We start from the raw sequence: 26,380 nt of genomic DNA, 5'->3' as shown, positions 1-26,380 counted from the left end.
TCGAGTGAGGCGTTGTTGAAATGGAAAGGTATTGCCCGAGAATATCTTGACAGGATTATAATTTTCAATTTAGTGTTTTTTCAAAATCCTGCAGGTCACTATTATTCTAAATTCTGATTTCTGCCTGTCGCGAATCTTAAATACAAGGCTCTCTACTAAATTGTTGGGCGTTACCTAAAATATCCCCAAAATATCAATGTAGAGTATTCTGATGAAACAATTGAAAAAATTTACCTCAATTATTTAAAATAAAGAATTCTTTAATAGTCCATTGAAATGTTACATGAGATTTACATTTATTAGAGGACGCAATTTTATTTTTGGAACATGTAGGGGGGGTCAATAGAAGCTTAACTTGAAGTTTGTGGGGTCGCCACCCTTGTCCCCCGGCCGCCATCTTGGAAAAGGGAGTGGAAACACTTTTTTCGCTATATCTCGGAAACTATGCGTCTTACAATAAAATTGTAAAAGCATAATTTGTAGCAAATTATTTTGTCTACAAATATGTTCCATAACTTTTTGTCCTAAATTAACAATTAAAGAAGTTATAAGCAAAAAAGTGCAATTTTTTTTATAGTTATTTTCTTTATTGCTCTATAACTTTTTTTAGCGCCAGCCGCGCGGATGGGTCTCTGAAGTTAAGCTACGCTTGCCGAGGTTGTTTGGTGGATGGGTGACCATCTTACACATATCGAGTTCCTCCCTATTTCGGAAGGCACTTTAAATTGTAGGTCCCAGCTGTCATTTTCGAAGATATTTGACAGCCGTTAACAGTACTTAGAAGCTTGAAAGTCTGACAACCAGTCTTAACGAGGGGTATCGTTTTATATCCCAGGTAAATGGGTTGTGGAGGTCAGACAGGCAGTCACTCCAAGTAAAACACTGGTATTCAGCTGCATCTGGTGAGACTGGAAGCCGACTCCAACATAGTTTGGAAAAAAGGCTAAGCTGATATGAATATATTAAAAAAAATTAACTCAGACGAATCTTGTAGAGAATTTTGCGAGGAAAATTTTACCCTATATTTTTTTTAATTTCATTAATTAGAAACTCAGTAACAGCGCTCCGTAATAGACCGGATTCGGAAAGAAAATTTTTGTAAAAAAAAATTCACTATTTTGCTTATAACTTCTTTAATTGTTAATATAGGACAAAAAGTTATTAAACATATTTGTAGACAAAATAATTTGCTACAAATTATGCTTTACAATTTTATTGTAAGACGCATAGTTTCCAAGATATAGCGAAAAAAGTGTTTCCACACCTTTTCCAAGATGGCGGCCGGGGGACAAGGGTGGCGACCCCACAAACTTCAAGTTAAGCTTCTATTGACCCCCCCTACATGTCCCAAAAATAAAATTGCGTCCTCTAAGAAATGCAATACTCGGCCCTCAAATTGTAACATTTCAATGGACTATAAGGTTTAAAAAAAAGTAGCTCCAAAGTTCTATTCCCCAATAACAGGCAATAAAAAAAAATCAAAAATCACAATAGCTCAATAGTAAAGTAGAACTGTGTATAGCGCATTTTACTTTGTGTCTTAAGCAATTACGGAACTCCAAAGTTGTGTTGGCATTTAGTTGACTTTGCACTACTGCATCAAACCCGGCACACACTGACTTTACGAATTAATTATACTACATTAAATGAAAACTTTAAATGAGTTCGACATGCCTTGCGCGGTTTTAATTTTAATAGTTCAAGCTGTTGTGGTTAGACTGCGGTAACTTATTTAATTTGTTTACGTATTGCAGGCTTTTCATTGACATTTTATAATTGCTTTGACATGCTTTCTTTGTTGCATTTCATTGTTTCTCGAGTATTGTTGTGGTTAAATTACCTTGATCGTCAATGGTCATTCAGTAGGTCCATCAGACTAAAAAGTATTCGAGAGACTAGAATCTTTTAATATATCTAATTAATGAGTGTTAAGATATGTTAAAAAGTCTTATTGATACAGCCAAAAAGCAGGTCCAGTGCAAATATGTTTTATAAAATTTTAAGCAAGTAATGCTTGCTGTCGCTTTGATATCGAAACAAGGCCGAGGTATGGTAATGGAATATAATAATATGAAAAGTTTTACTAATGACACTTACCATTTTTTTTGTAAAACATACTTAGGTATACATACCTAAAAGAGGGTAGTAGTCGTCCCAAATAATGTTGTAAAGAGTAAACAACGACGCAGCAGTACATTCTGTTTGGTAAACACCAGCGTTAATGTTTACTCTTTTACGTTACGATCTGCAATTGACATTTACCAGCCAGTAAATGTCCACTGCAAAAAGCGGGCCTTCCCCATTAACCCCACAATGGACGACCCTGAACTATGCAATCAAAAAGTAAAATAAAGTTCATAATAAATTTATTCCGCACCGTGAGTTATGGAGCTCAATACGTCAAGCAGGAATTATTGTCTGTACCTACCTACACAAGCTCGCGTTAAATGAATACTGTTCACCATGTTATAAAATAAAAACACGTCCACTCACGAAATCATTTTTGTACCAAATTTGATTAACTACTCGGCCTGAATATATTCATACCTGTTCATAATTCATAGCCTTCATAATGGTTTTGTTTACCAACCCGTGGCTTATGTAATTAATTAACTTTCCTAGTAAGAATCTGTTCGTACATATGTTCGATAAAGCGGCAACTAAGTCTCGTCGATCCGGCGCCAATAGTTCCACCAATAGAATTATTTATAGGCTTTAGGTATAACTGAGCCTCTGACCTCGATTTGTTTCACATCAAGTGAAATGAAGAGATAATTCATTAATCTTATTAATAGGTGGACATGACTAGTATCCCGTTCAATAATCCGTGAATATTGATGTATCGGCGTGACAGTTTATAATTAATTGACCATTTCAATTATTAAAGTACATTAGTGGAGTGATTTTAGGTCAACAATTAATATCAAAATGAGTTCAGTAGAGGTTGAGCGGGTCCCGCAGCGGAAATCTATTAATTTGGCCGTAAAGCGCGGCCATTACAGGCGAGTCGCCAATTATTCCAGTCTCCCTCAGTAATTAAATTCTATGATGTTCGCCAATCTAAGACAGGCGCCGTTTACGATACCCAAATTACGGTTTGATTGCCCGTAAAAAGATATAAGAACAGCTTATTATTGAGAATTCAAGTTATAATTGCGCGTAATTTTTTTGAAGAACTAAAATTAGTAAAGTACATTTAAGTTTTGACATTATATGAATATAACTATTAAACTTTATTTTATCTATAAAACTTGACGCCTTGCTTAATAATTGAATTTGTGTTTTTAGCTACCTACGTTCAAATTCTCAATCCTTTACGACGAAACTTTAGTCACTATATCATATAATAAGTATTTTTAAGAAACGTTGAAAACGTTAATGAAAGTAGAGCCTAATTGTTCGTGGAATAAAACGAAGTTAAACAAATTATTAGATCTAAAATAATTTATTTTCATGTTTCTTTTATAAAACAATTGCTTACAATCTAACTTAGTAATATATTTTACAATAAACATATTTCATAGCGTTTCTTCTACATTTATAATTATTTACAATATTTTTATACAATAACATCTGAGTAATGAAAACTGAAGCATAGTTAAAAAAATATTATTCTAATTATAAATAAATAAAAATTAATAAAACATCCAATGTCACATTGTGAAAACGTCAATTGTATTTAATAACATGCAACGCGTACAATTATTTTTAAACAAGGCGACATTGGAGCGGATGCGTGGCTGCTAGGTATATCGTACTTGTTCATAATCCCCCTGTCTTCCCTGCGTTACGCACTCTCTCCCCCAAAAACCTAATCATCATCGGCCACCACAACAATAAATAACAAGTCACAGGACAAAGTAAGCGAGGACCGTAACCGTAACATACACATACAAATAATACATTTTCATATCTTAAACACTAACAATTTCCTCGAGTACATCACTATCTACTCTCTGCAGATCATATAATTATTATATAATACTGGTGACTATTAATTCAGTGGAACGTTTATTGCTTTATTTACGATTGAATTTCTTAACAACTATCATCATCAAATTTCTCTGCACAGTACACAAAAATATTATCTACTCAATAAATTTTAATAAGTTTTATATTTATTATAATGTAAGCATGCTTCACAAGGCACTATTCTAGCGAGATTATTATAAACTCAACTGAAAACACGACCAACTATTAAATTCGGTTTCGAAGTCCGAAGTCGGGCCTAAAATTACATTTTATGGCGATAAATCAATAACAACTTTTTGAAACATAAACCGCATAACCGTTCAATGTGGAACAGAGGTTTAACACGCAACAGTCAGCCTACTCCAACACAAACGTATAAACAAACGGTCCGAACTACTAGTCTACGCATCAACACTTGATACGGTACAAACAAATAAGCATCTCATTATACAATCGTTATTATCTTACATCTAAGTTGGCGTTTGTATTGCTCTTTATTTTAAATACTCTCAAAGTTATCTCCTATAAATAAGTTTTAGTTACCTACTTCACTTGTCAAGTACTTTCGAATCGATTGCACCGAACTCAAACGTTATTTATGAACTTAGCTAACACAAGGAACTTTCACATTTCTATTACTGTAGTTATCTGTTGCTTGTAAACACTTAACTTAAGTTGATTATTGGTGCAATCTTAATTTGTGTTCTGACATAAATAAAAGCAACGTGAATTTCGCTGATGAATGTACATAATAACTGCGACGATAGGTTATCACAACGTATAATAAACATTTGCCAGCACAATGATCCAATGAGAACTGATATCACAGCATTTTATATAGGTGGCATCACACCTTTATAGTCTGACATTTTCCACATATTTACAGTAGAATTTTGCAAAGGCGAACGGTACCACGACGCGTTTTCGAAGCGCTTTTTTTTCGCCGAGACAATGTCCTCACTATATTATACTCAGTCGCTTTCTTTAATATTTTAATTAATCTCGATTACTTATAACTAATATAAACTATGCGATACTTTATCTGATAACAAAGGAAAAAGTTGTAGGCGAAAGTTGAACAGAAGTCAGCCATCCATCACGGCGCAGTCTTCGGAACGGACAACAAATCTATTTTAACAGATCATCCCCTCACTACATTATCGTTCCCCTTTTAGTTTCGCTCCCTAACTACTGAAACTCGTCACTCAGCTCGTCTTGTGAGAATGTTCAGTATTTCAACGACTGGATTTATGTGAGTAATGTTGTGTCGTACATCTTAAAACAGAAGACGCAACGTCACTACTACAATGTTTCGACAAGTTTGTTGACAAAAAATGTTTGAGTGTGCTTTAAGTAAGCGTAAATAATCCGTATCTGTATCGTGAAATGAAGGGAATGATTTCGTAGTAAGGGCGTGAGGGTTGTGTCTGCGAAATATCGGCTAGTTTACGTTAGCGTGGCTCGGTGTGTGTAATCGCTCATTAATCACTAGCGAGCTGTGCCCTATCACCGTAGCGACGCCACGATCTCGTTCGACATACTGTTTTGCTGGCTCGATGCATTCAGGCTTTTGGAGCATTGCTGAAATACACAATGACTATAAATACATTTCTCAGGCATCACAATATTGGAGGACTATTGAACGACGGGCGAGGAGTAAATTGTCTGAAAATATTAATAGAAACAGGGAGAAATAGTTGTTCTTTGTAGCAGACAGTAACAAAGAATTCGACACGCAATCGTTTTAAGAGGTTTTCTTGAAATAGTTTTATATGTACATTGTATGTATAATGAATGAACTTGAGAGCAAAAGGACGAAATGGCTTATTCGATAAAACACCTTTTATGACCCCAGTTAAATTTATATCTAAAATATCTTTTACTACTCGCGTTCATACAAAAATCTGCCCATTGATTCTCGTTCAAGCTTAGCAATTTTTTTGTTATTACATCACCCTCGATCTTTGATCGTAGTCTTAACACAAAGATGATAGACATTTATGATGTGAAAAACATTAAGGCGATCTAGACCATGTCGCTTAAACTTAAAACCTATTTTCCAATACGTGAATGGGGTCATGGATTTTTCATATAGGTACCAAAAATCATGTGTAAAAGTATTATAAGTTTTATTGGGTCGACACGAATGTGAGTAATTACGCACTATAATGCCATTAACTATTCATTCCGGAGAGTTGTTAACTTAAAACTAGTAAATTGACTATAATAAAAGGCACAGTTTTGGAAATAAAACACGTGCTGTTAGAACGATTCGATAACAGTCGTTAACGGCAGGACTCTAGAGGCTATGATTATTTAAAAAATCATTTTTTGTTATTATACATAAATATTAAATAACTAACAATGACGTAAACCGGCATTTTTAAGTGAAATACTAAGCAATTGCTTACACCTTCTTTTATTGTGTTAAATGTACTTATATTTCACATTATTTATATTTATAATTGCCATTGACACATTTATTATTATTGAACTCCTATACTATACCTACTATATACGTGAAAAATATTATAATTATTAAAACAGCTATGTCAAACGTGATTTATTAATGCAAAAACTATCACAATTCTTGCACGTCTTTTTACGCGTAAACTCATAATTTATGGCCATTTTATTAGTTCACCACCAAAAATTAGCTCGCAAAACCTCTTTGAAAGCGATGTTTGAAACAGGTTTAAATGATGACTTTTCAATGAGTTAGCCAATATCAAAGACTTAAAAAGTCTATGTTTAGAGGCAAAAAGTTCTAAACTTTGATGTATCCAATTTACCAAAGTTTGTTATAAAGTTCTTAATACCCCAGTAAAAGATTAACTGCGATTTAAATTAGTGCGAAGTTACTTAAGGAGTAATTTTCGTAAATAGTGAACAGCCGCTTGGACGGTATTGAAAGCCTTTTGAATTAAGACTATTAGAGTAGAAAAAAATGGATGAATAATTTATTTAATTTTACATTGCTCTGTCTATTTTTGTTCGTAATCAAATAAGCCATTTATGCGGAAAACATATTATTTGTTTATTTAACCAGCATTCTGCATAATCCGGTATTCTATACATGAGCACCGTATCAATTGTTGGTAAAATATACAAAAGTTAAATGGAAACAACATAATCTGATACATGTAATACGGCTTTACTTTCATTCAATATAGTACAGTGTTGTAGCACAAACCATTATAAAAATACTTCAGGCATATTACATTTGACAAGGTAATGGTGACTATGAGTAGTTGAACACGCTCTATTGTTCTATTCTTAGTAGGACAACTAGGCAATTTGTAAGTAGACTGCACTTCAAAGGAGACAACCGACAAATGATTCAAACAAATGACTGACGGACGTGGAATAGAAAATCCAGCGCAAATGTACTGAAAAATGTAGGAAATAGACAAAATGGAATGTTTGGTGATAGTCAGTCTGTAAGGTTTCAAGTGCAACTAGCCTTACAAAGCTGTGTACTGAACCCTGAAAGAGACTGAAAACAAGATTAACGAGCTCTGGGTACGCGCGCACGATAAAACCTGGACATATGCCATTAGTTTTCATGTAGGACTGCATGCTGAAATGCATATGTATAGGAAATAAATCGGGTGAAAATTGTTTGTAACAATGAACAGGGGAGTGGACAATGGAATGTTATTAATATAATTAAATGAATCTAAAGTTTTGGCTTTAACGGGCATAGACAATCATACTTACGGCAAGATATAGGTTGCCAAAAGATAGACTTATTGTATAGTTATAGTATAGTTAGGAAATGCTTACCATTTGCCGCGACTCCCAAGCCTTCATAGCGCTTTTATACTTCTCAAACTCGTGACACCAGTCTGAGTAAACTTGCTTATATTCTTGCGATTTACTTGGTTGGGTACACCTGTAAGAAATACAATAGTTAGTATTTAAAGAAGGTAAAGATGAAGCTCCTGCCTATCTACTAATATTATAAAATTGTAACGTTTGTTTGTTTGAACGCGCTAATTTCGCACCGCTGCGAATTGCATAATTCTTTAAGAGTTGGATAGCATATTTATTGAGGAAGGCTATAAGCTACATGTATAACATCACGCTACGAACAACAGGAGCAGAGTACCAGTAAAATGTTACAATAAACAGGGAAAATTATGACCTCTTTTGTGACGCAAGCGAAGTTGCGGGGGTCAGCTAGAATTAACATTCAAGGATTATGTGTGGATTTTCACGTTTTTTATAAAGAATGAAAATACGTCAAACGACTTCATTTTCCGCAAATATGTGGCAGTATGTCGAGGTTGCATCTCCAATGTTCCAGGGCTGAAGTGTTCATTATGAAAACTACATGCAAAGGTCGCACGACATCCCTCCCATCTAATATCATGAACTTGTATTTTTTCCAGAAATGAAGGTTTACATCATACGTAATGCAACGTTAATTGAGGTTATATACTATTAATAAATCAAGCATGCAATTTATTGATATAGTAGCAATAACTTGAAAACATATGATGATAAAATAAATATGTATTCATAAAATATGACCTTTCGACCAGTTTCTTTTTTTTTCAAGACAACTCCCGCACTTGGTCTAGTGCCACGGGTATTTTTATTTTGAGGGCAATCAGACCCAAAAACTATTTTGTGGATCGCACAAATAATTGTCCCGTAAGGGAATCGAACCCACGACCTCCCGACGCAATGGCAGCGGCGTAGCGAACTAAATATAACAATTATAACAAAATAAATACCTGTGTATATCGATGTCCAAATTATATGAGGCTATCAATGTAGGACCAAAGTAGCACTCATATCGACCGCGATCTGATTCTGTCACAGATAATAACACCAGACCTCGCTCCGAAGTCTGCAAAACTCGATCCCAACTAAGACAATTCAAACAAGATTTAAAGATTAATCTACGTACGGAACTTGATAGCAAATATAACAGAGTTACAAAACGATCAATTGCAATAATGAGCGTGATTGATGAAGCTATTCATCAATTTGGCTGGCGAGGATCAAACTAACTATCCGGTTAAAGGCTATTAACAATTGCAATTGATCACTTCAACTAGAAGGCATAACTTACTTGAAACTGATCTTGTATCTTCCTTTCTCTCTTGAATGATGATACCAAATGACGTGTTGATCTTTTAATGCTTCCGGCGTTTTCCCGAAAGCTGCTAAGTGGACACTTTGTCCGTAGCCCGCTCGGACGGTCTTGAGTGGAGCGCTCGCTTCACACACTGAGGGCGTCGAGTTGGTCGCATCATGAAGCAGTCCCGGGCTGTAAGGACGACACGCGCCCACTTCCTTGTCCCAACCACAATAAGGATCCAGGACACATCGAACACAGCTGTCGTAACTGTTTAGGTAAAGAACAAAGCAATTTTTGAAACATGCATTTGGTGTTTATTAAATGTAACGTACTTTTATACGATTAAATGGCTCTAAACTCCACGCGTAACTTAGTTTCGTTAGTTAAATTTAAAGTCAGTGAAAAATTCTGGAAAATATTTCATACAAGACTTACATTACATTTATTCAGGACCAACAATGTATGTAGATCTTTGTTTAGGAGAACTCGCTATGTTTGCACCTCTGAGATTTGTAAATTAGAATCTATTGCTAACTTTTGGTACGACTTTACGAGGAAGCTCCCAATCTCTTTCTTAGAACGTATATTTACTAGAATGTGCGTGAATCATGAATCTCTACGGATTCTTCACGTGTTATTAATTACATACACTTTTGTTATAACTATTTCTAACATATTACAAATTTTAGAATCAAAATAATTATTTCGAATTTATTGTTTTCACAAACTTTTCACAATGAAAGACGAGATACTAGTGGTTTTGCAAAAGTTACCAAGAGTAGAGACACTAGGTTTCGAATATAAATTAAGCTTAAACATCATAAACATTTAACTGCAATGCAAAAAGATAGGTGACAAAGAAACGAAGGTGACATAATTTCCATTAATGTGTAGGCGCGTAAAAAATGAAGTTTAAAACTAAACTTACCGATGAGCACAAGCTCTAAGCGGCAGTTGTCTGAGTCGGTTGTCAGTGGCGAGGTAGAGCGCGTGCAGTCTGCGCGAGAGTGCGAGCGCGCGCACTGGCTCGTCTCCCGCCGCGCGCCACACGTCCGCCACACGGGAGCCGAAGCCCCCGCCGCCAGCCCACTGGACTATCTTGTACACTTCACCAGCACCTATATCACATAATCATTGTTGAAAGATCGCTGATTTTCAATAAACGAAAGCATTTTGATTTGTCTAAAGTTTGGGTTTAGCTAACATATTTTATAGAAATACACCTCAAGTACATTATACGTTTAGAGAACTGAGAAGCGAAATTCGTTCGCAATAATCTTTTCTAAGCCTTCCTCTTAAACGTTTCTCAATAGTGATGAGTCAGCGAGACCCTAAATATTTGTAAGGGTAACCTAGATAGGCATAACATTAATCTAAAGTATGAGTATTGTGATCGAAATTCAGGGCTGAAGATAAATAACTCACTGGTGCCAGCGTAGAAGACGGTGTAAGTGATGTCATCGCCCAGCATGTCGACGAACTGCCGGTCGACGACTATTGTGGTGAGCACCAGGTCCCGCTTGTAGAAAGCCGGCGCGTCCCCTTCGTGACGCACCGCAGAGTCCATTAAGGGGTGAGACCTGGGTAATTGATTGTGAAAATTGAATCCAATCACTTCTGATCAATTGCGAATGTCAATATCAATGTAATTAACGGAACGTGGAACCGTCCGTCGCCCGTAAATCAAACGTTTATAAGGGCAGTTAAGTGTCATTGGCATTACAATGTTCGTACAGCGCTCTTAATGAGGTACCTGCTTGATACGGTAGAAATATGGGTAATCAATATTGTAATTTTAAACCATATCAATACATTACCTAAATGTATATTGAATTTTAGAATTAAGGAGCCCTAAAAGCCATGGTACAGTTTTAATATTTTTTTTTCTAAACAAGGAAGACATTAAAGTTGTACTAAAAAATAAAGCTTTCATTCAAATCTTAGTCGACAAGACTCTTCCAGCTTGTTGTGACTTTTTAATAACTATAACTACTTACTAAGAGGATTCACAATAAAACTAAAATAACTGACAATAAAACTTGTCTTTTGTTGTTGAGAATTTCTTGCAGAACAATTAAATTATAAAAACCAGGAAACAATCAGAAAAAGAGACATACAAAGAATAAAGAACAACTTTGAAGTGTTCAGAGATTCTAATCAGTATTCCACTAGTTTCACAACACTAATAGGGAGTTTCCAAATATGTAGAAGCGATTTAAGTTCTCCAAATTAGAATGGAGTACGAATCTCTCGCGCCATCAATTAGTATGTGACCCAATTTAAGAGGTACGTCAAACTAACTACTCTAACCTTGTTCAGATTATACTCCAGAGAGCAACATTAAACTTCTAGATTACCGGTATCTTGAAAATGTTCAAGAATTTCACACATCAATTAATCATACAGATGTGTGAATGAGAGTCATTTGTATTTTAAAGTGTTGAAATAAGCTTTACAAATATTTCGTTTGTGATTCGCATTGTCATGAAAAAGTAATGAAAGAGGAATTTTACGTCTAAATAAACCTTAAATGTATAAAATTTGCTTGCATATGTTGCTTTTTATTGCAAGTTTAATTCTTTTTACGGACAACTTTACGATAGTATGTGTTCATATCAAACAAATACCAGACACATTAAAGTTTATATTAGCGCACTTACCTGATAAAGTTTAGAACATTGTCTGGCAGAGCCTCAGTGTTGTTGACACAAGTGCCTGGCCGAGGAGTCGGCACCCGCGCTCTTAGGACCGGCAACCACGCTGAACTTGACGACGCCTAACAAATCAAACACCGTACAATATGCATTATGTATTATCTATACTAATATTATAAAGCTGAAGCGTTTGTTTGTTTGTTTGTTTGAACGCGCTAATCTCAAGAACTACTGGTCCGATGTGAAAAATTTTTTCAGTGTTAGATAGTCTTTTCTCTTATGTGACGCAAGCGCAGTTGCGCGAGTCAGCTAGTGTATTATAACATTATATGTTCATACATTATTACCACGTCAAGATCCACAGATAGTTCAAATTATATTATCCGTATTAATTAGAGCTTAACTTGTCTAATAAGATTAGACAGGCATCTCGAAATGCAAGATCTTACGTGAACTGATTATTGTATCGTTGCAGTAATTGTTGAAGTAGTTTAATTCAGAGCTTACAATTTCAAAAGGAAATTACTTTTAATACGCATGTATTAATACTTTAATAACAACAAGCCGAGTTTCAAAACAAACACACCCACGTATGAGACTTGATTACAAAATCCTATTTATATGTTTTCGATTAAGTGGGGCAAAGATATCAGTACCCTTATGACACCTGACTCCCCGCATGGCAACTCGATTAAAGCTTTAATGTTGATTAGAAATAAAATACCGTGCAATCGTTTTATAATTTCTCGTTACTACGTCTGAAAATAGATACGTGGCGGAAAAGAAAGGAGTACGTAATAATTTATAATCGCAATTTGCTTGAATACGCTGGCTAACTATAAGGTAGAACCATAAATCTAAAAACAAAAGATGCAATAAGGAAGTTGCAGCACTAACCTGTTCTTTGAACCTCCCGGCGAATGCTTCTTGTATATCGTCCATGGTGTAAGTGCATATAGCGGAGCCAACCAGTCCGTCGCTGGCTCCCGTCGTAAATGCCGCATAAAACCTATTCGGTTCACCCGGCATTTGATACACGCTCTCTGTATCAAACATTTTAGGGTTATTCTTGAAAGCCTGGCTTTAAAACGTTTACTAGATAAACTGCTCGAACCAAATGAAACCATTAAACTCGAAAAAGGTAGAGTTACTATCACGTATGCGTTTTAAGTTGGATATTGAAATGTCGGTTCGTGTTTGGGATTTCTAAAATAGTCGCTTGAAACTAAGATAAAGTAATTTCTAACAAAATACAAAAACAATAACAAAAATACTCACGAATTTCATCGAAATAGAAGGGGAATTCTCCTGGTATACTACAATTGAGTCGTGCTTTTAGATACGTGGCCCAGTTTTGATTTAAAATATGTTTTCCTCCGGTATCTTGTTTACAGACTCGAGCCACTCTCGAGTATACTGCCTTGCCGCAGTTCATGAACTCGACAGCAGTCTCTCTAAAGAAGAATAGTACGTACTCGCCGACGTCGAATGAACCCACGAAATTAGTTTCTGCGACAAAACAAAGCATGTTTTAAGTCCAACGAAACGTTAATTGATTCATAAATAGTCTCAATGTTTACAGACACCGTTCATTGGCGATTGTGTGTGCTGTTTATGTCCCGAATTGTCTTCGAATATTCTCTCCTTTAACTTTTCCAATAACTAATAAAAATGTAAGCTTTTATTTCGGGTCGTTTAGCTGACAGGTCAGACATTGTACAAGGTTCTTCTTTATTTCCTTTTATGTGCCTACGATAAAGAGTAAGCACCTATAGGTTTTATCGTAGTCTCATAAAAGAAAGTACGGAATAAGGGACAAAGACCCAATATCCCGATTAATATAATGAACGTCCCTAGGTTTATTTATCCAATAAAGTTGAGATTTTACATATTACACTGGGATGTTGCGTATTCAATGAGCAAAAAATAATGATAACATTTTACAGTCATTTAGTTAGCTTTGATCCATCACAAATAATAATAAAAAACATTTGCACAATCTGTTTTTTACACGAGCTTATTTTTAACACAATGTTATCCAGTGACAAATTACCTAGTAGAAATTTTGTGCAGTTTTAATATCTCTACTGGGTGATTAGTCTCATTAAATGGAACTGTTTCATTACAAACAACGCGAACTATAGTTTTTGTACGTTTATCAATTAACCAAATAAATAAAAATAAAACTGAACTTAACACTCACTGTCTAGCCATTTAGAATCGTACTTCAACGTCCTCTTAAAATTGAACTTCTTTTGGCCAGTTCTGAAGTCATAGAGGTCATTACGGAATATCACAGGGTCAGCCTTAGTGAACTCAGCATTTGTTCCTGCGTAGAGCGTGGGCAGACCTCCAGGGTTGCCGTCCGTCACCCATACTGCTGTACTGTTGTCCGCCGGGTCGTAGGGACATTTCGCCACCCCTAATCCTACGCCCGGCACATACTCGTGTCGAGGTAGATGGGTCAGGTTTAACTGCACAAAGAAAAAAGAAATGTTAATATAAACAAAATGCTTGCTTATATCACATCACTACCTCCGTGGTGTAGTGGTTTATGTCGCCACGCCGCCGCCGAAGTCATTGCGTCAGGAGATCGTGGGTCCGATTCCCACACGGGACAATTATTTGTGCGATCCACAAATAATTGTTTCGCGTCTGGTTGTGATTTGTGTCCGTTGCTTGTATGTTTGTAAAAGTCCCCGCGACACAAGAGCAATTCTTAGTGCGGTAGATGTTATTTTTAATAAGAATAAGAAAACAATACTTTGTGGTATTTTCTACTACTTTCTACTCAAGTATAATTATTCTGAGTAAAGTTGGATTAGTTGCTAATGCTATTGTAGTTTTCAAGTGACGCAACGTTTCTCTGCTACACTACGCTACTGTCCAACGAGAAAATCAGAGGCTCCTAGTGCATCGTAAATAGCCACTGCTAAGCTTACCAACTATTGTACACAAACAACGTAGAGCAAGCAGTGTTTCACAACTTAACTTCGAGTATATATATTAGGTATTTATTATATTTCATTTTCTTTTTCATTAGCCTATCCTTTCTTCCAAACTTGTTAGAGTCAGCTTCCAGTCTCACCGGATGTAGCTGAATATTAGTATTTTATTTGAAGCGACTGCCTATCCGACCTCCGCAACTTAGTTACCTGGGTTATAACACGAAACCCTTTGGTAAGACTGGTTGTCAGACTTTTAGCTTCTGTCTTCTGTTAACGACTGTCAAAGATCTTTGAAAATGAGAGCCGGGACCCACAATTTAACACGGAAGAACTCGATATGCATAAGATGGTCACCCATCCACAGACTAACCGCGGCAAGCGTAGCTTATCTCAGAGATCGATCCACGGGGTTGTTCTTAACTAAGTCTCGAGCTCTTTGTCATTTATTACATTCCATTAAAATAATTAAAAATAAGAACGCAATCTTTATTACCTTTACATTGACAGTTTAATGTATTCACTTTTGGCGAATACTAATGAGAATCGTAGAACTTAGCACCGAAATAACGTTAAGCGTTAAATCCAAATACTGTACTAATTGGTAACACACATTTTGAAGTGAATTATTACTGACCTACATTATTTTATGCAGATACGAAAATTAATTCTGTTTGCGTAACTTACCAACATTTGTTGTAACTATTTATTAATAAGGTCCAAATCCATTCAGACTTAGTTATTCTGTTTGAAAAGGCAGTATTTATGCAAGCTATAAATAGAATATAAGAACACACGAATTGAAGGAGGAGCCTTAACCTCGAACCAAAACTTGGATGCTTAAAAAAATAGAAAGAATCTTTGATATCTTTGAGGTAAGAATTTAAAATTGTATTTTAAATCTTCATAAATTGTCTGACCGACGCGACGGATGAATTAATTGCGGTTTAATTAAGGTAATCTCATAAACACTTAATAAATTTCGGATGAGATCCGTTTCAGACGAACGCTTTAGATTGTTTTTAAGCTTTTTAGGATACGTTCTTACATGGATTTTAAAATTCAAAAGACTAATTAACCACCGGCAAAGAGCTGTGGTTAGAAATTAAATCAGTTAAAATACTTTAAGGTAAAATATTTGATATTAGTATTGTAGTTTGTTTAGACTTGGGCGTAGCTTGGTTATAAATGAGGCCCATTAGCTAGTCAATCGGCTGTGAGTACGACTTGCGTAGGATGATAAGTGGCTAAGCTCAGATTAGCTCTCAACTATTACAAATGTAACAAGTAATATTCGAAAGGGAACGGAAACACCCGCCTACTTCTTAGACTTTGACTTTCTTAGTTATAAGCAACTTAAGATGAGGTAACTTAAGCATATAAATTGCGTTATAGATTCTTTCTTATATATTTTATTTCTTATTCTTTCTTATATATTATTTCTTATATTTTTATAATTCAAAAAAGTATTTTGGATTGTTTCTTCTGGTAATATGACACTTACAAACTTCTCAAAGTAATAAAATAACGAATGTAATTAAGAAAACATATCTTCAATCTTTTGCAACGATATTAGCAATTTAATATATTTTGCATGAAGCGACTTTAACAGCTTGATAGAACAAAAAGCACACCAGGGGCCGAAACTCGTTGTTTGTCTGTCTGTCAAAGTTTAGATCCAAATGGGAATCCATTAACAAGCCAGAACATGAGGTGCATTAATATTTAATCAGCTATCAGACGAAGCTACAGCTTTTCGGTTTATATCTACAGACATATATTTTTCATAATATTTCTACGATTTGAAGGATTAAAATGAGAGCGTGTCTAGTAATTTAGTACTGACCTAGAATAAAACCAACTGTCGTTAAAGAAATGAGCGGTTTAACAATTAAGTTTAAAGTTAATAATTATTATAATAGGCAGTCATTGAAGGTCTTGTAGTGGAGTACTCAACGAACAATTTACATAGATACCTTATTTAGTTTAAATACCTATAGTAGGATAGTTGACCGTGTATTAATACTTCGTATATGGGTAGACAATTATGCTATAAATACAGCAGTTAAGTTAAAAACTGGGTTAGAAAATCGGAAAACTCTATTGACAGCACTTTGTAGTGCACTCGCAGTATAAAGGCTTTGCCTCGCGTACAGTTTAAAGAAAAACTTGTGTAAAATAAGAGTTGGAGCTACTTACATAGACCACCCAGTCTTTAGGACTGTGAGCGTTAGTGCCGCACACGTAGAGTCTCTCTCCGTCGCCGAGTGGCTGCAGCACGCGGATGTGATTGCGGCACTCGAACGGCTCCGACTTGCCTTTACTCACGCACCGCGCCACATTACCCGCTTCTAAAAGTAACGCGTCTCGCTGCAAACATACTTATTAATGAGCATTTTATTAATGTTACAGGATCGTGACGTCACACAGTTCTCCGGGATTAAAAAAAATGTTTCCTAGAGTTTCCCCACGTCTTCAGTTTACCACATATTTTTATTTTAAAATATAATAGTGTTTACACCGGCGCTGATAAAAATAACAAAATTGAATTTCATCACGTGGGAAACACAGAATGTGAGAGAAAAAAATAACTACTGCTGCTAAAAATGAAATACCTTTTATATTTTAGATACTATTGCTGTGTATTTACGTGAATAAAAGTGATCCTCGAATATTATTTATTTGAAACAATGTGTGCACATTACAATTTGCTATAATATTTATATCAGTTTAATCACATTGATGCCAGCTAATGCTATATTATAACAACCAGATTGACATTATCGTTTTAGGTGGAAACAATGTCATTGAACTTGATGTTATCCTGTATTTTAAAAGGGGATTTAGTCTGAACCCGCCCTGGATTCATGTTACTGGGTTTGTGGTTTTTAATGAGTGGGCTTTAACATCGTGTTTCTGGGCTTTTTAACATGATTTTAAGCTTTCAATGCTTCATGTAATATAATTTTATATTTAGTTATTTTAAAAGTTTTTAAAAAACAGGGCTACAAAGGTTATGGTAGAAAAAACAAAGTGCTCTGAGCCAAAAAAATGTACCCACGTAAGACCAAATACATTAAAATTTACACCAACATTTTTATTTTCCATTATTTATGAATAAAACACTGTACGCACAGTTAGCATTGTATTTTTCCCAATACTAAATATTACGGGATTTTTTTCATGTATACAAAGTAATAAACACTTCTACATATTAAACACAATCTCAAAACCCGATAATCCAAATACCCTTTTGCCTTGAAAATTGTATAGAAACTCATTTTCTTCTTTTGGCACCGAATAACGCTTTATTTAATTTAAACGAAGATATCTACAGTGCCTACTTGTTTTTACACAAGTGGCATAAATATGAAACCCAACACATTCTTTTCTACAACCACATTACAAGAGTTTTAACGTCAAAAGACTAATGACACTTACGTGTGAAAACGTAGAAAAAGTTTATATGAAAGCAAGATGCATTAAAAATCCAGTGTAGTGCCATAAAAGTGTTCTTTTGAATTCAGCAGCCGTAAGCAAGGGGTTAATTTCACTTTATAAAAAAGTCTCCAACATAAAATTTAGGGTGACATTTTTATGCACTAAAGTAGATTGTCTATATAATGAATAATGAAACTTACCTCGCAATGTGATTGGCTAATATCAGTCATATTTAATTTGAAAACACGGTCCCTGAAACAAAGTAAAAAGCTCAGAATCATTTAAATAAAATTGTTTATGATAATCGCCTTAATCCAGTGGGAGAAGTCCCCTAAGATAATAATAGTTTCTTAGCTGCATTACGTATTCAAATAACAAAACTAAGACAATCCACGTTGGAATTGAATGAGCGCCAGTCGTTCTGGGCGAGGGTAGCATATGCACAGACAGTGTTCCTTTTTTTTACGTCCACTATCTGCTCAACGAATCGTGTAAATTATGCAGAATTGTTAGCCGTTTAACATTAATGTTTTTTTTGTACATGCAATGGAACTGTGCAATGGTATTCTCATACACTCTCTGTCGTGTACTAACGAGCACTTTATTAGAAGAATTGATTAGGTTTCTATTGACATTTTGCAGACTTTTTTATCGGTCATTAATTGTTTCTTGTTTATGTTAATAATATATTATCATTATAACTTTTAAACTCGCGCGTTGCATGTTTAATGTATAATAGAATACGGGAATTAACACGAACACGCATTTTACCTTAAAATGCCTAACGTTTCGGCGCAGGTTGCGGTTAATTCCCGTATTCTATTATACATATTATTATTATGTTCAAATGCTAGTCTTTTGTAGCGATATAAGAGGCGTGTTTCTCAACACTGTGCTTGGTTCATTTCAAAAGCTAATATCGGTTACTTATGAGCAAAATAAATTGGAAACTCTTCGCATTTGTTAAACTGAAAGTAGTATATTGTACGAGATTTATAGACGTTCTTGTATCGCTACGTGAAATGGTTACGGATTTTGTAAAATATTTTTATATATTTTTTATACATTACAATTCCATTACGTTTATTAATTCTAGGATTATAATAAATTAGGCTAGATATCTATTTAATATGAATCGAAACTACATATTTATGTCTAAAACGTTTTCTATAAAAGACGGTTAGTAGGATTTAAAATAATGAAATGACAAATGAGGCCTAAAATATTAAAAACTTTATAATCTAAGAAAACATTCAGCGCTATTCGAGTGTGAAATTTCAATTCAAGCACAAAATCTCCATATTTCATTAAATTCAAATCAGGAGAACCAATTTTGGAAAATATAATGAGATTTGTAATATTTTTTCAAAACTGATTAAGTTTAAGATTACAAAACCTAATTTTAAGAAAAACTTTTATAGCTTTGTCCATGTTCTAATTCATTATAATTCTCTAAATATTTGGATAACCGCTATAATAAATTCTGACGTAAATATGACAGTCCTTTTTCAACCTTTTTATTAAAATTATTATAACATATGGGCTGGTAACTTTACCACAGCGACCAAATATCAGATTTATTTTTTACAAAATCATTGCAGCTTGATAAAGTATGCAAAACGTGTTCGCTTTTCTGAAAATTCATCGGAAGGTGAATTACGCAAAATATTTTATTTAATATGTTTTATATATGCAATCAAAAGTTATTGTAATTTCCATGAGAGTCACAAACACAATTATAATCGTAATCCTTTCTTACATAAAATAGGTAAGTATCGGTACTTATTATTTTATATCCAATAGATATTAGGTACATGTTTCGTTGTACTTAAGTTAAATAAACTTTAATTACATTTGAAATAATATAGGTATTTAGGAGTAAAAGTAGATCCCTTAATTATTTTTTAATCAAACTGTTTTTGTTTTTATAAAGAATGCAATTAAGTGAACGTTTTTAATGCGCAGCCGGCGGCCCTTAATGCACTGTACGTTTACATTACGTTTGTACTGAAAGATTCTCCTGGGGAATGTAAAAGAATATATGAACGGACACGTGATGGATAGCTGTCTAGACAAGAAAGATGAACAATTACTTTAAACTACAGTTTTAAAGTTTATCTGAACAACAATAAGTCAACGATTAGTAATTAGTAATCAGTAAAAATCGTAAAATTAAATAAAGTATTAAGATTCTTAAAGATTTTATATCGAAAAAAATACATCATAGGTCCATCTGAAATTAAAAGTTATCATTTCACATAAAATACTTTATAGCAGGCTAAATTACTGATTTTAACTGGGACCCAGATTCAATTCTGGCAATGTGTACACTGCCAGTATTAAATTGTTACAAAATGTAATAAGACATTACATATTTTGGATGTAGACAAAATTTTTAATCAAGTTTATAGTAACTATTTACCCCCAACCATACGAAATTAGGCGCAGAAAATTCTGGCAATGTAAATGCAGCAGCAAGAAAATAAAACTAACAAGAACAAACAAATGTTGACAGAAATTGGTGGATAATACCGTTTCATGTCTCGGGCCCATTTCCCTCGGGTAAATCATTAAAATGATGGCGAGCAGTTGTGCCACTAACAACACTAATAAACCACAATTGTAACCGCGTATTTATAATGTATTTTCTGATAAAAATGCTTAGTCTAATTCGAGCAATTAAAATAGTACAATGTATGGAAAAGTATTTTTATTTGTTTTGTAATGAGCAGGTACGTCATTTGTTTCATGTTAATTGCTACCCGATACGTTTTCTAGATTCGTATCTTAAGTCAAACATCGTAGGCATACATTCTATTAATAATGTTATTGATTTGTATCTTTACCACGGGTTTTTTACTAAATTTTAGAAGACGAACGTAGAGAAATAGATTTTATAACTCCAAGTGATACGCTAGAGACTATGTATTCCAGATTCTCGTATTTATTTACTTTCAACTTGCATAATTACATCTTGCTTATTTATGATCAAAGAACGTAGAGTAATTCTGTTTCCCCAGTGTTCGCAGTATAAACATTTCCATCTACGTATAATATTACAAACACGTGTACAATTTATGTTATAAAATTGCATTCAAGAAGCAAATATACTTACATAGCACCAACGTAAAGTGTATTTCTCTCCTCATTCAAGTACAAAGTGCGGTAGAACAGACTGCCACATGAGAATTCTCTTATATGATCTGAAACAAAGAGAGATTTATTTTAATAAATGTAGGTATATATTTCTAAGAATTTACTCATATTAACTGTCATATTGTTATAAAATAAGAACAGTATTTGGGTCAACATTATTTGCAGCGCTCAGTCTAGTGCAGTTATCGTTAATATTTATAGTTCAGTCAATTTGCGTCTATGTTTTCAAACAATATTTTAAATATTTCAACAAAGTTATTTAGAGAGCCATTACAAAATATCACTGTTTGAATTCAGATATTTTGAATAAACATTCAGTTCGACATTTATTTAATTACAACCAAGTACAACCAATTTCAAATATCTTTAGAATTTTTCTTTTAAACATGTTATGGCCTGCAGAGAATCATAAAACTTTTAAAGCCAATTCTCAAAGTTGGTTTATGCAATGTATTTTAAATATTGCTTCATTAACATAAGAATTGAAATTGGAAATATAATAACAGTATTTCAAGCGGCCAGTGAGCAATATATTATGGGCACAAGAATGTTAAATTCCCTTTATTACATGTTTATATTGTATTTGTTAACAAGTTTTCGATTAGTTTGAAGTCAATTAAAGATACCGCACAACACGATAGTTAGAGAAACATAAAAGAGCCCATAGTGTGATGTGAACATAATCTTGAACACTAAAATCCAAAGTATTACTCTTTACGGCAAACGGACCGGTCAAAATAAAAAGGTAAGTCCCAATTTATTTAGTAAACAAGCCATGTAATCTGATAACAGAGGCTATTTGGTTAGATGATTTCCATAAACAAAACTATGGCCGTATGCAATTTCAGACGGTTAGTAATTATAAGTGGCGGGCTACGGGTAAGAATAGCCGTGATTATTGGCAGGTGGTCCGAGCGGCGCGCACGCAAGATCACGTGACAATAACGCCTGCTTCATCGTAACATTTAAAACCGTCTCTACTTAACCATGATTCAAATTAAGGCTATGTGTTTTGTTCCTATTATTAATAAGATTTGGTGGGACATGGACTTCCCTTTTAGTATTTTTTTGAACTTCACTATGTAGAGTTTCATAGCGTCAACGTTGATCCTGTTATATACTTGTAATGACTTTGACTTTGATAATAATTTAATAATGTTTGCCTTGAAGAAACAAAGCTTCTGATAAACGATTTATACAAGTTAAGATATTAGGAAAATCTTATTCCTCTAATACAAATTCCACGATAGAAGGTAATGTTCAGGATCCAAGTAGATACATTGGGAAATCCTGGTGGAATCACGTACAAATAAAGACTAATTATTACACACGGGCATGATTTGATCAGCGAGTCATATGATATACATGTTGACACCTGCTTGTCGAACCAGCTGGAGACCGCAGCAATTACGACGCTAATGAACTCATTGTTTGTTCATCTAATGAACTAAACGTTCCATTGTTGTATGGACACAAGCGATCATCTCATAATTAATTTAAAATCCATGCTATATCACAATACGTATCAGAGAATAATATTCTTTCAGCAACAGAGTGTGCCTGCGACCACCGACAGTATCGGACGCGATAATAAGGGATTTATTTTTAAATGGTATTTTTCCGATCGCAAGAATCAATTTCCTTATAAAATGAAATCTCCGTAGAAATAGAAAATTCTTTGAAACATAAAGTTTTTTATACATAGCGATATTTTTTTTTCATATTGGAAAATAAATTAAGTAAAATGAGGTCATTTCGTGTAGTGTACTACCTACTTTAATTTTACTAAAGGAAATTCGTTTTCTTAGACTGACTTTGAAGCTTGCTTTTTTGCAATCAGTTTTTATTTGATTCTCTTAAATGTATTTTGACCAACTTCAACAAACAGGACTTTTATCTATTGCGACGAACTTAAAAATATAAACATTAATTTTAGTTCAGTAACATCGAAATTACTCAAGTGGGTAGGTAGTGCCAAACCTAACATATTACAAATAGAACTACTAAGTAGACGAACCACAGAGTTTCCGAATTAGTTTTAAACTAACACTAGCATCCATAAATCTTTGTAGAACTAACCGCTACCTATAACTTCACTAAGGAGTCACTGAGTGCAACACTATTAATAGGGATCTTTAAGTATCTGCTTTAAACACACTCCAGAGATAACTTCAGCCAATATCTATAAACAGTTGTATATTTACCAGATGTTTTGCATTTCATATTTTTCTAGAACTACGGGAATGAGTACAATCTGACCAAATAGGAATGCTCTCTATTCGGTTAGAAACATAAATAGTTGGGATAAAACTACAAGAATAGTGTAAACCGATCATCAGGAAAACGGTATACCTATACAAAAAACACGTGTCAACTTCACAATGACGAGTAATTAACGAGTACAAAAGACTACCACAAATTCTCCCGCAATTACTATTATAAACCAAGCGAAATTATTCACAATAATTAGCGATATAAATATTTTAATAAATTAATTTATAGCAAATAGGCAATACGGGCAAGTGCGGTTAAAATGTAAATCCATAATAACGAGGTGAGGTATCGCGACGCCGGCAGTGACGACCGCATTATGCAGATAACATCGGAGGGTTAAATACCGCAACAAGTAAACTGGCGAAGCCGACTGTTTGCGTGGAAACATGCCCGGCCTGTTTATAAACTTGTATTTCTCCGGGAAAATTGCTTACCTATATTTTTCAGACGTTTCATTACGATTGCACACTGCTGTTTGTATGTTATTGTTTATGTATTATTTGTATAGAGTAGGCCTTATGGTCTTCTTTCTATGCCAATACCTACAAGAATTTTGTTGCAACAAAATTACAGTTTAGAACTTACCACATGATATATGAGAAGTGTCATAGAATCCATTTATTTTGTTCTTTGGCTTTCAAAGGCACATAAAAATTAAAAGCAAAACCAACCCAAAAATGCTTACTTTATAATTGTTTTACTAATTCCAAATTAAATCTTTTGTTTTTGTTTTTTTTTTATCACTCATTAATATCATCTGGCCAGCGTTGTGCATTCTGATTGAAAAAAGATCAAATATAAAGATTTAAAAAATATGCATATTAAGGACTTAACTTTTAATGTCAATATTGAAATAATTCTTACAATGTTCTTTATAAATAGATATCTAAGCACGCATGTCAGAAAAAAATACTGGCCGTTTTGAACCAGTTATCAATGTACGACACCTAAAAATAAAATAGGTATGATAAATTATTCACGAGAAAAAAGCTAATACGGTGGTCAATATAATTAGAAGTTACAGGCTATACCAATTACAATGTGTGAACAAGCACCGACCATACTATCTTTAGCACTTATGAAACAGGCCAACGCTCTCAGTAATAACACGATTAATATCGCCACCCGCGATAAAACTATTTAACAAGATTACGCTTCGATTACGTATGTTAACCAAATAAGCTCTCTGCTCTTCATTCTGATTTCACAATGAGTATTTGTTTATTTTTATTTAGTCAGTCATTATTGCTTACTAGAGGCCGCCAGCGACTTCGTCCGCGTGGAAACCCTTCCCGTGTAAATCCCAATCAATTCAGTAGCATTTGCGTTAAAGAGTAACAAACATCCATACATACATACATACATCCTCACAAACTTTCGCATTTATAAAATTAATAGGATAGAAGGATGATCATAGAATACTATCTATCGTATGGTTAGTGGTCAACCTAGTGTCAAAGATGTTCAAGCCGCCCGAAAGTCCTTTGACATGGCTTAACGACTGTTATCTTGATTGGCAACAACCGGGACCGACTTTTTACGTGCCCTCCGAAGCACGGCGACGCTCAGTTCCAATACCACTATGCGGACACAAATCTATAGAATGACCGCGCCAACGGTTGCTTAACCAACAGATCGTTTACCGACCGGTGAGCACAACTGGCTATGGCTATTAAAACAATATGTTTAATTATCTAGCCAACTGAATTGTCGAAACCAACTAAAATAAGTAAACTAAGAACTACTAAAGGAGAGAATAAAGTTACTTATGTTACCAAGTTCCAGCAATAAGACTACAAGTAAATGTTTTAAAATAAGAGGATGAAGTCAGAGAATATGTAAGTATGGTTCGCAGTCCACAATGTGCGGAACGCAGCTGTGCTACAGATATTCTTTTTTTTATTTTCTTTTGTATTTCATGTGTGTTACAACGGCCTATTCGCGCCAGTGTATTAATATCACCGTGTATTTGAAAATGAACGAATTAGCGCTTATTCGTATTATGCACGCGTGTTCACGTTAAACTAAATAGCTTTTGCCCGCAGTTTCACTGACGCGCTTATGAAATTTCAAAATGAGTATGATGATTTTTGTAACTGACAATATTTTATAATTAACCAGGGTTGCTTTTCATAGAGGTCTTATTAATGGGTCCAAAAGGAACTTAGGTTAAGTGTTATACTATTGTTATGTAACTAACAAAGAGTAAACTATGAAAAACGAATAAAGAAATGCAAAATAACATAAACATTAGAAAAAATGTCGCCAACAAAGCGATTTGTTTGTATTATTATAACATTTGTTATTATTACGAATCGACATAAAGTTTGTACTTAAAAACACAATGGTACGTACGCACACGCAGCAGAAATTTACATAGGTAATAAAACAGTCCCATAACTCCCGGTTAACGTCGCAGTACACGAAACCCGAAAGTAAATCAGACACCAGCAGTGTTCAAATAAAGTCTACGTATTTACAAAGAGCTCACACGATGTCGGCGACTTGCAGAGAGACTTGTCTGTGTACTTAAAAAGAACAATTCTCCAGTAAACGTTTTACTAAGCGTCTGCTATACTGTCCCCTATCATTGTTTAAACTCGAAGGGAATGGCCACGAACATTGCAGGTGGATAATGTCTATAGAGCGAGTTTTCGTTTATTCGAGCGCTCGTGATTTCAATGGTTACGTTACCTAGAGCAGTGTGTTAAATTCTTTTTGTGTTTCAGTTGCCCCTTGGTCCGGTCCGAGATGCGGTCGGAGATAACGACAGTCTTCGTAAATCTGTCCTGTCCGAGTTCCCGCACGCTTGGCTCACACCACATTGATATCTTTAAAGAAAATAC

General features: G+C 34.5%; 1 protein-coding gene across 1 annotated transcript in view; it reads right to left on the bottom strand.

Moving 5' to 3' along the window:
- Nucleotides 1–3,426: 3,426 nt before the first annotated feature.
- Nucleotides 3,427–26,380, bottom strand: part of LOC142974447 (semaphorin-2A-like) — a 54,370-nt gene continuing 31,416 nt past the window's right edge. The window contains exons 2-14 of the mRNA XM_076116773.1: nucleotides 21,220–21,307; nucleotides 18,305–18,356; nucleotides 16,863–17,033; nucleotides 13,922–14,192; nucleotides 12,997–13,227; nucleotides 12,616–12,761; nucleotides 11,725–11,840; nucleotides 10,490–10,644; nucleotides 9,993–10,182; nucleotides 9,056–9,331; nucleotides 8,715–8,849; nucleotides 7,759–7,867; nucleotides 3,427–5,553 (exon numbers count right to left, since the gene is read on the bottom strand). Coding sequence (XP_075972888.1) covers nucleotides 5,479–5,553; nucleotides 7,759–7,867; nucleotides 8,715–8,849; nucleotides 9,056–9,331; nucleotides 9,993–10,182; nucleotides 10,490–10,644; nucleotides 11,725–11,840; nucleotides 12,616–12,761; nucleotides 12,997–13,227; nucleotides 13,922–14,192; nucleotides 16,863–17,033; nucleotides 18,305–18,356; nucleotides 21,220–21,307 — 2,015 coding nt within the window. The 3' untranslated portion in view covers nucleotides 3,427–5,478. The remainder of the gene's footprint in view (nucleotides 5,554–7,758; nucleotides 7,868–8,714; nucleotides 8,850–9,055; nucleotides 9,332–9,992; nucleotides 10,183–10,489; nucleotides 10,645–11,724; nucleotides 11,841–12,615; nucleotides 12,762–12,996; nucleotides 13,228–13,921; nucleotides 14,193–16,862; nucleotides 17,034–18,304; nucleotides 18,357–21,219; nucleotides 21,308–26,380) is intronic.

The sequence above is a fragment of the Anticarsia gemmatalis genome, chromosome 7 (assembly GCF_050436995.1).
Source record: "Anticarsia gemmatalis isolate Benzon Research Colony breed Stoneville strain chromosome 7, ilAntGemm2 primary, whole genome shotgun sequence".
In the NCBI taxonomy this organism is placed as follows: domain Eukaryota; kingdom Metazoa; phylum Arthropoda; class Insecta; order Lepidoptera; family Erebidae; genus Anticarsia; species Anticarsia gemmatalis.
This window is presented reverse-complemented; position numbering and strand designations above follow the sequence as displayed.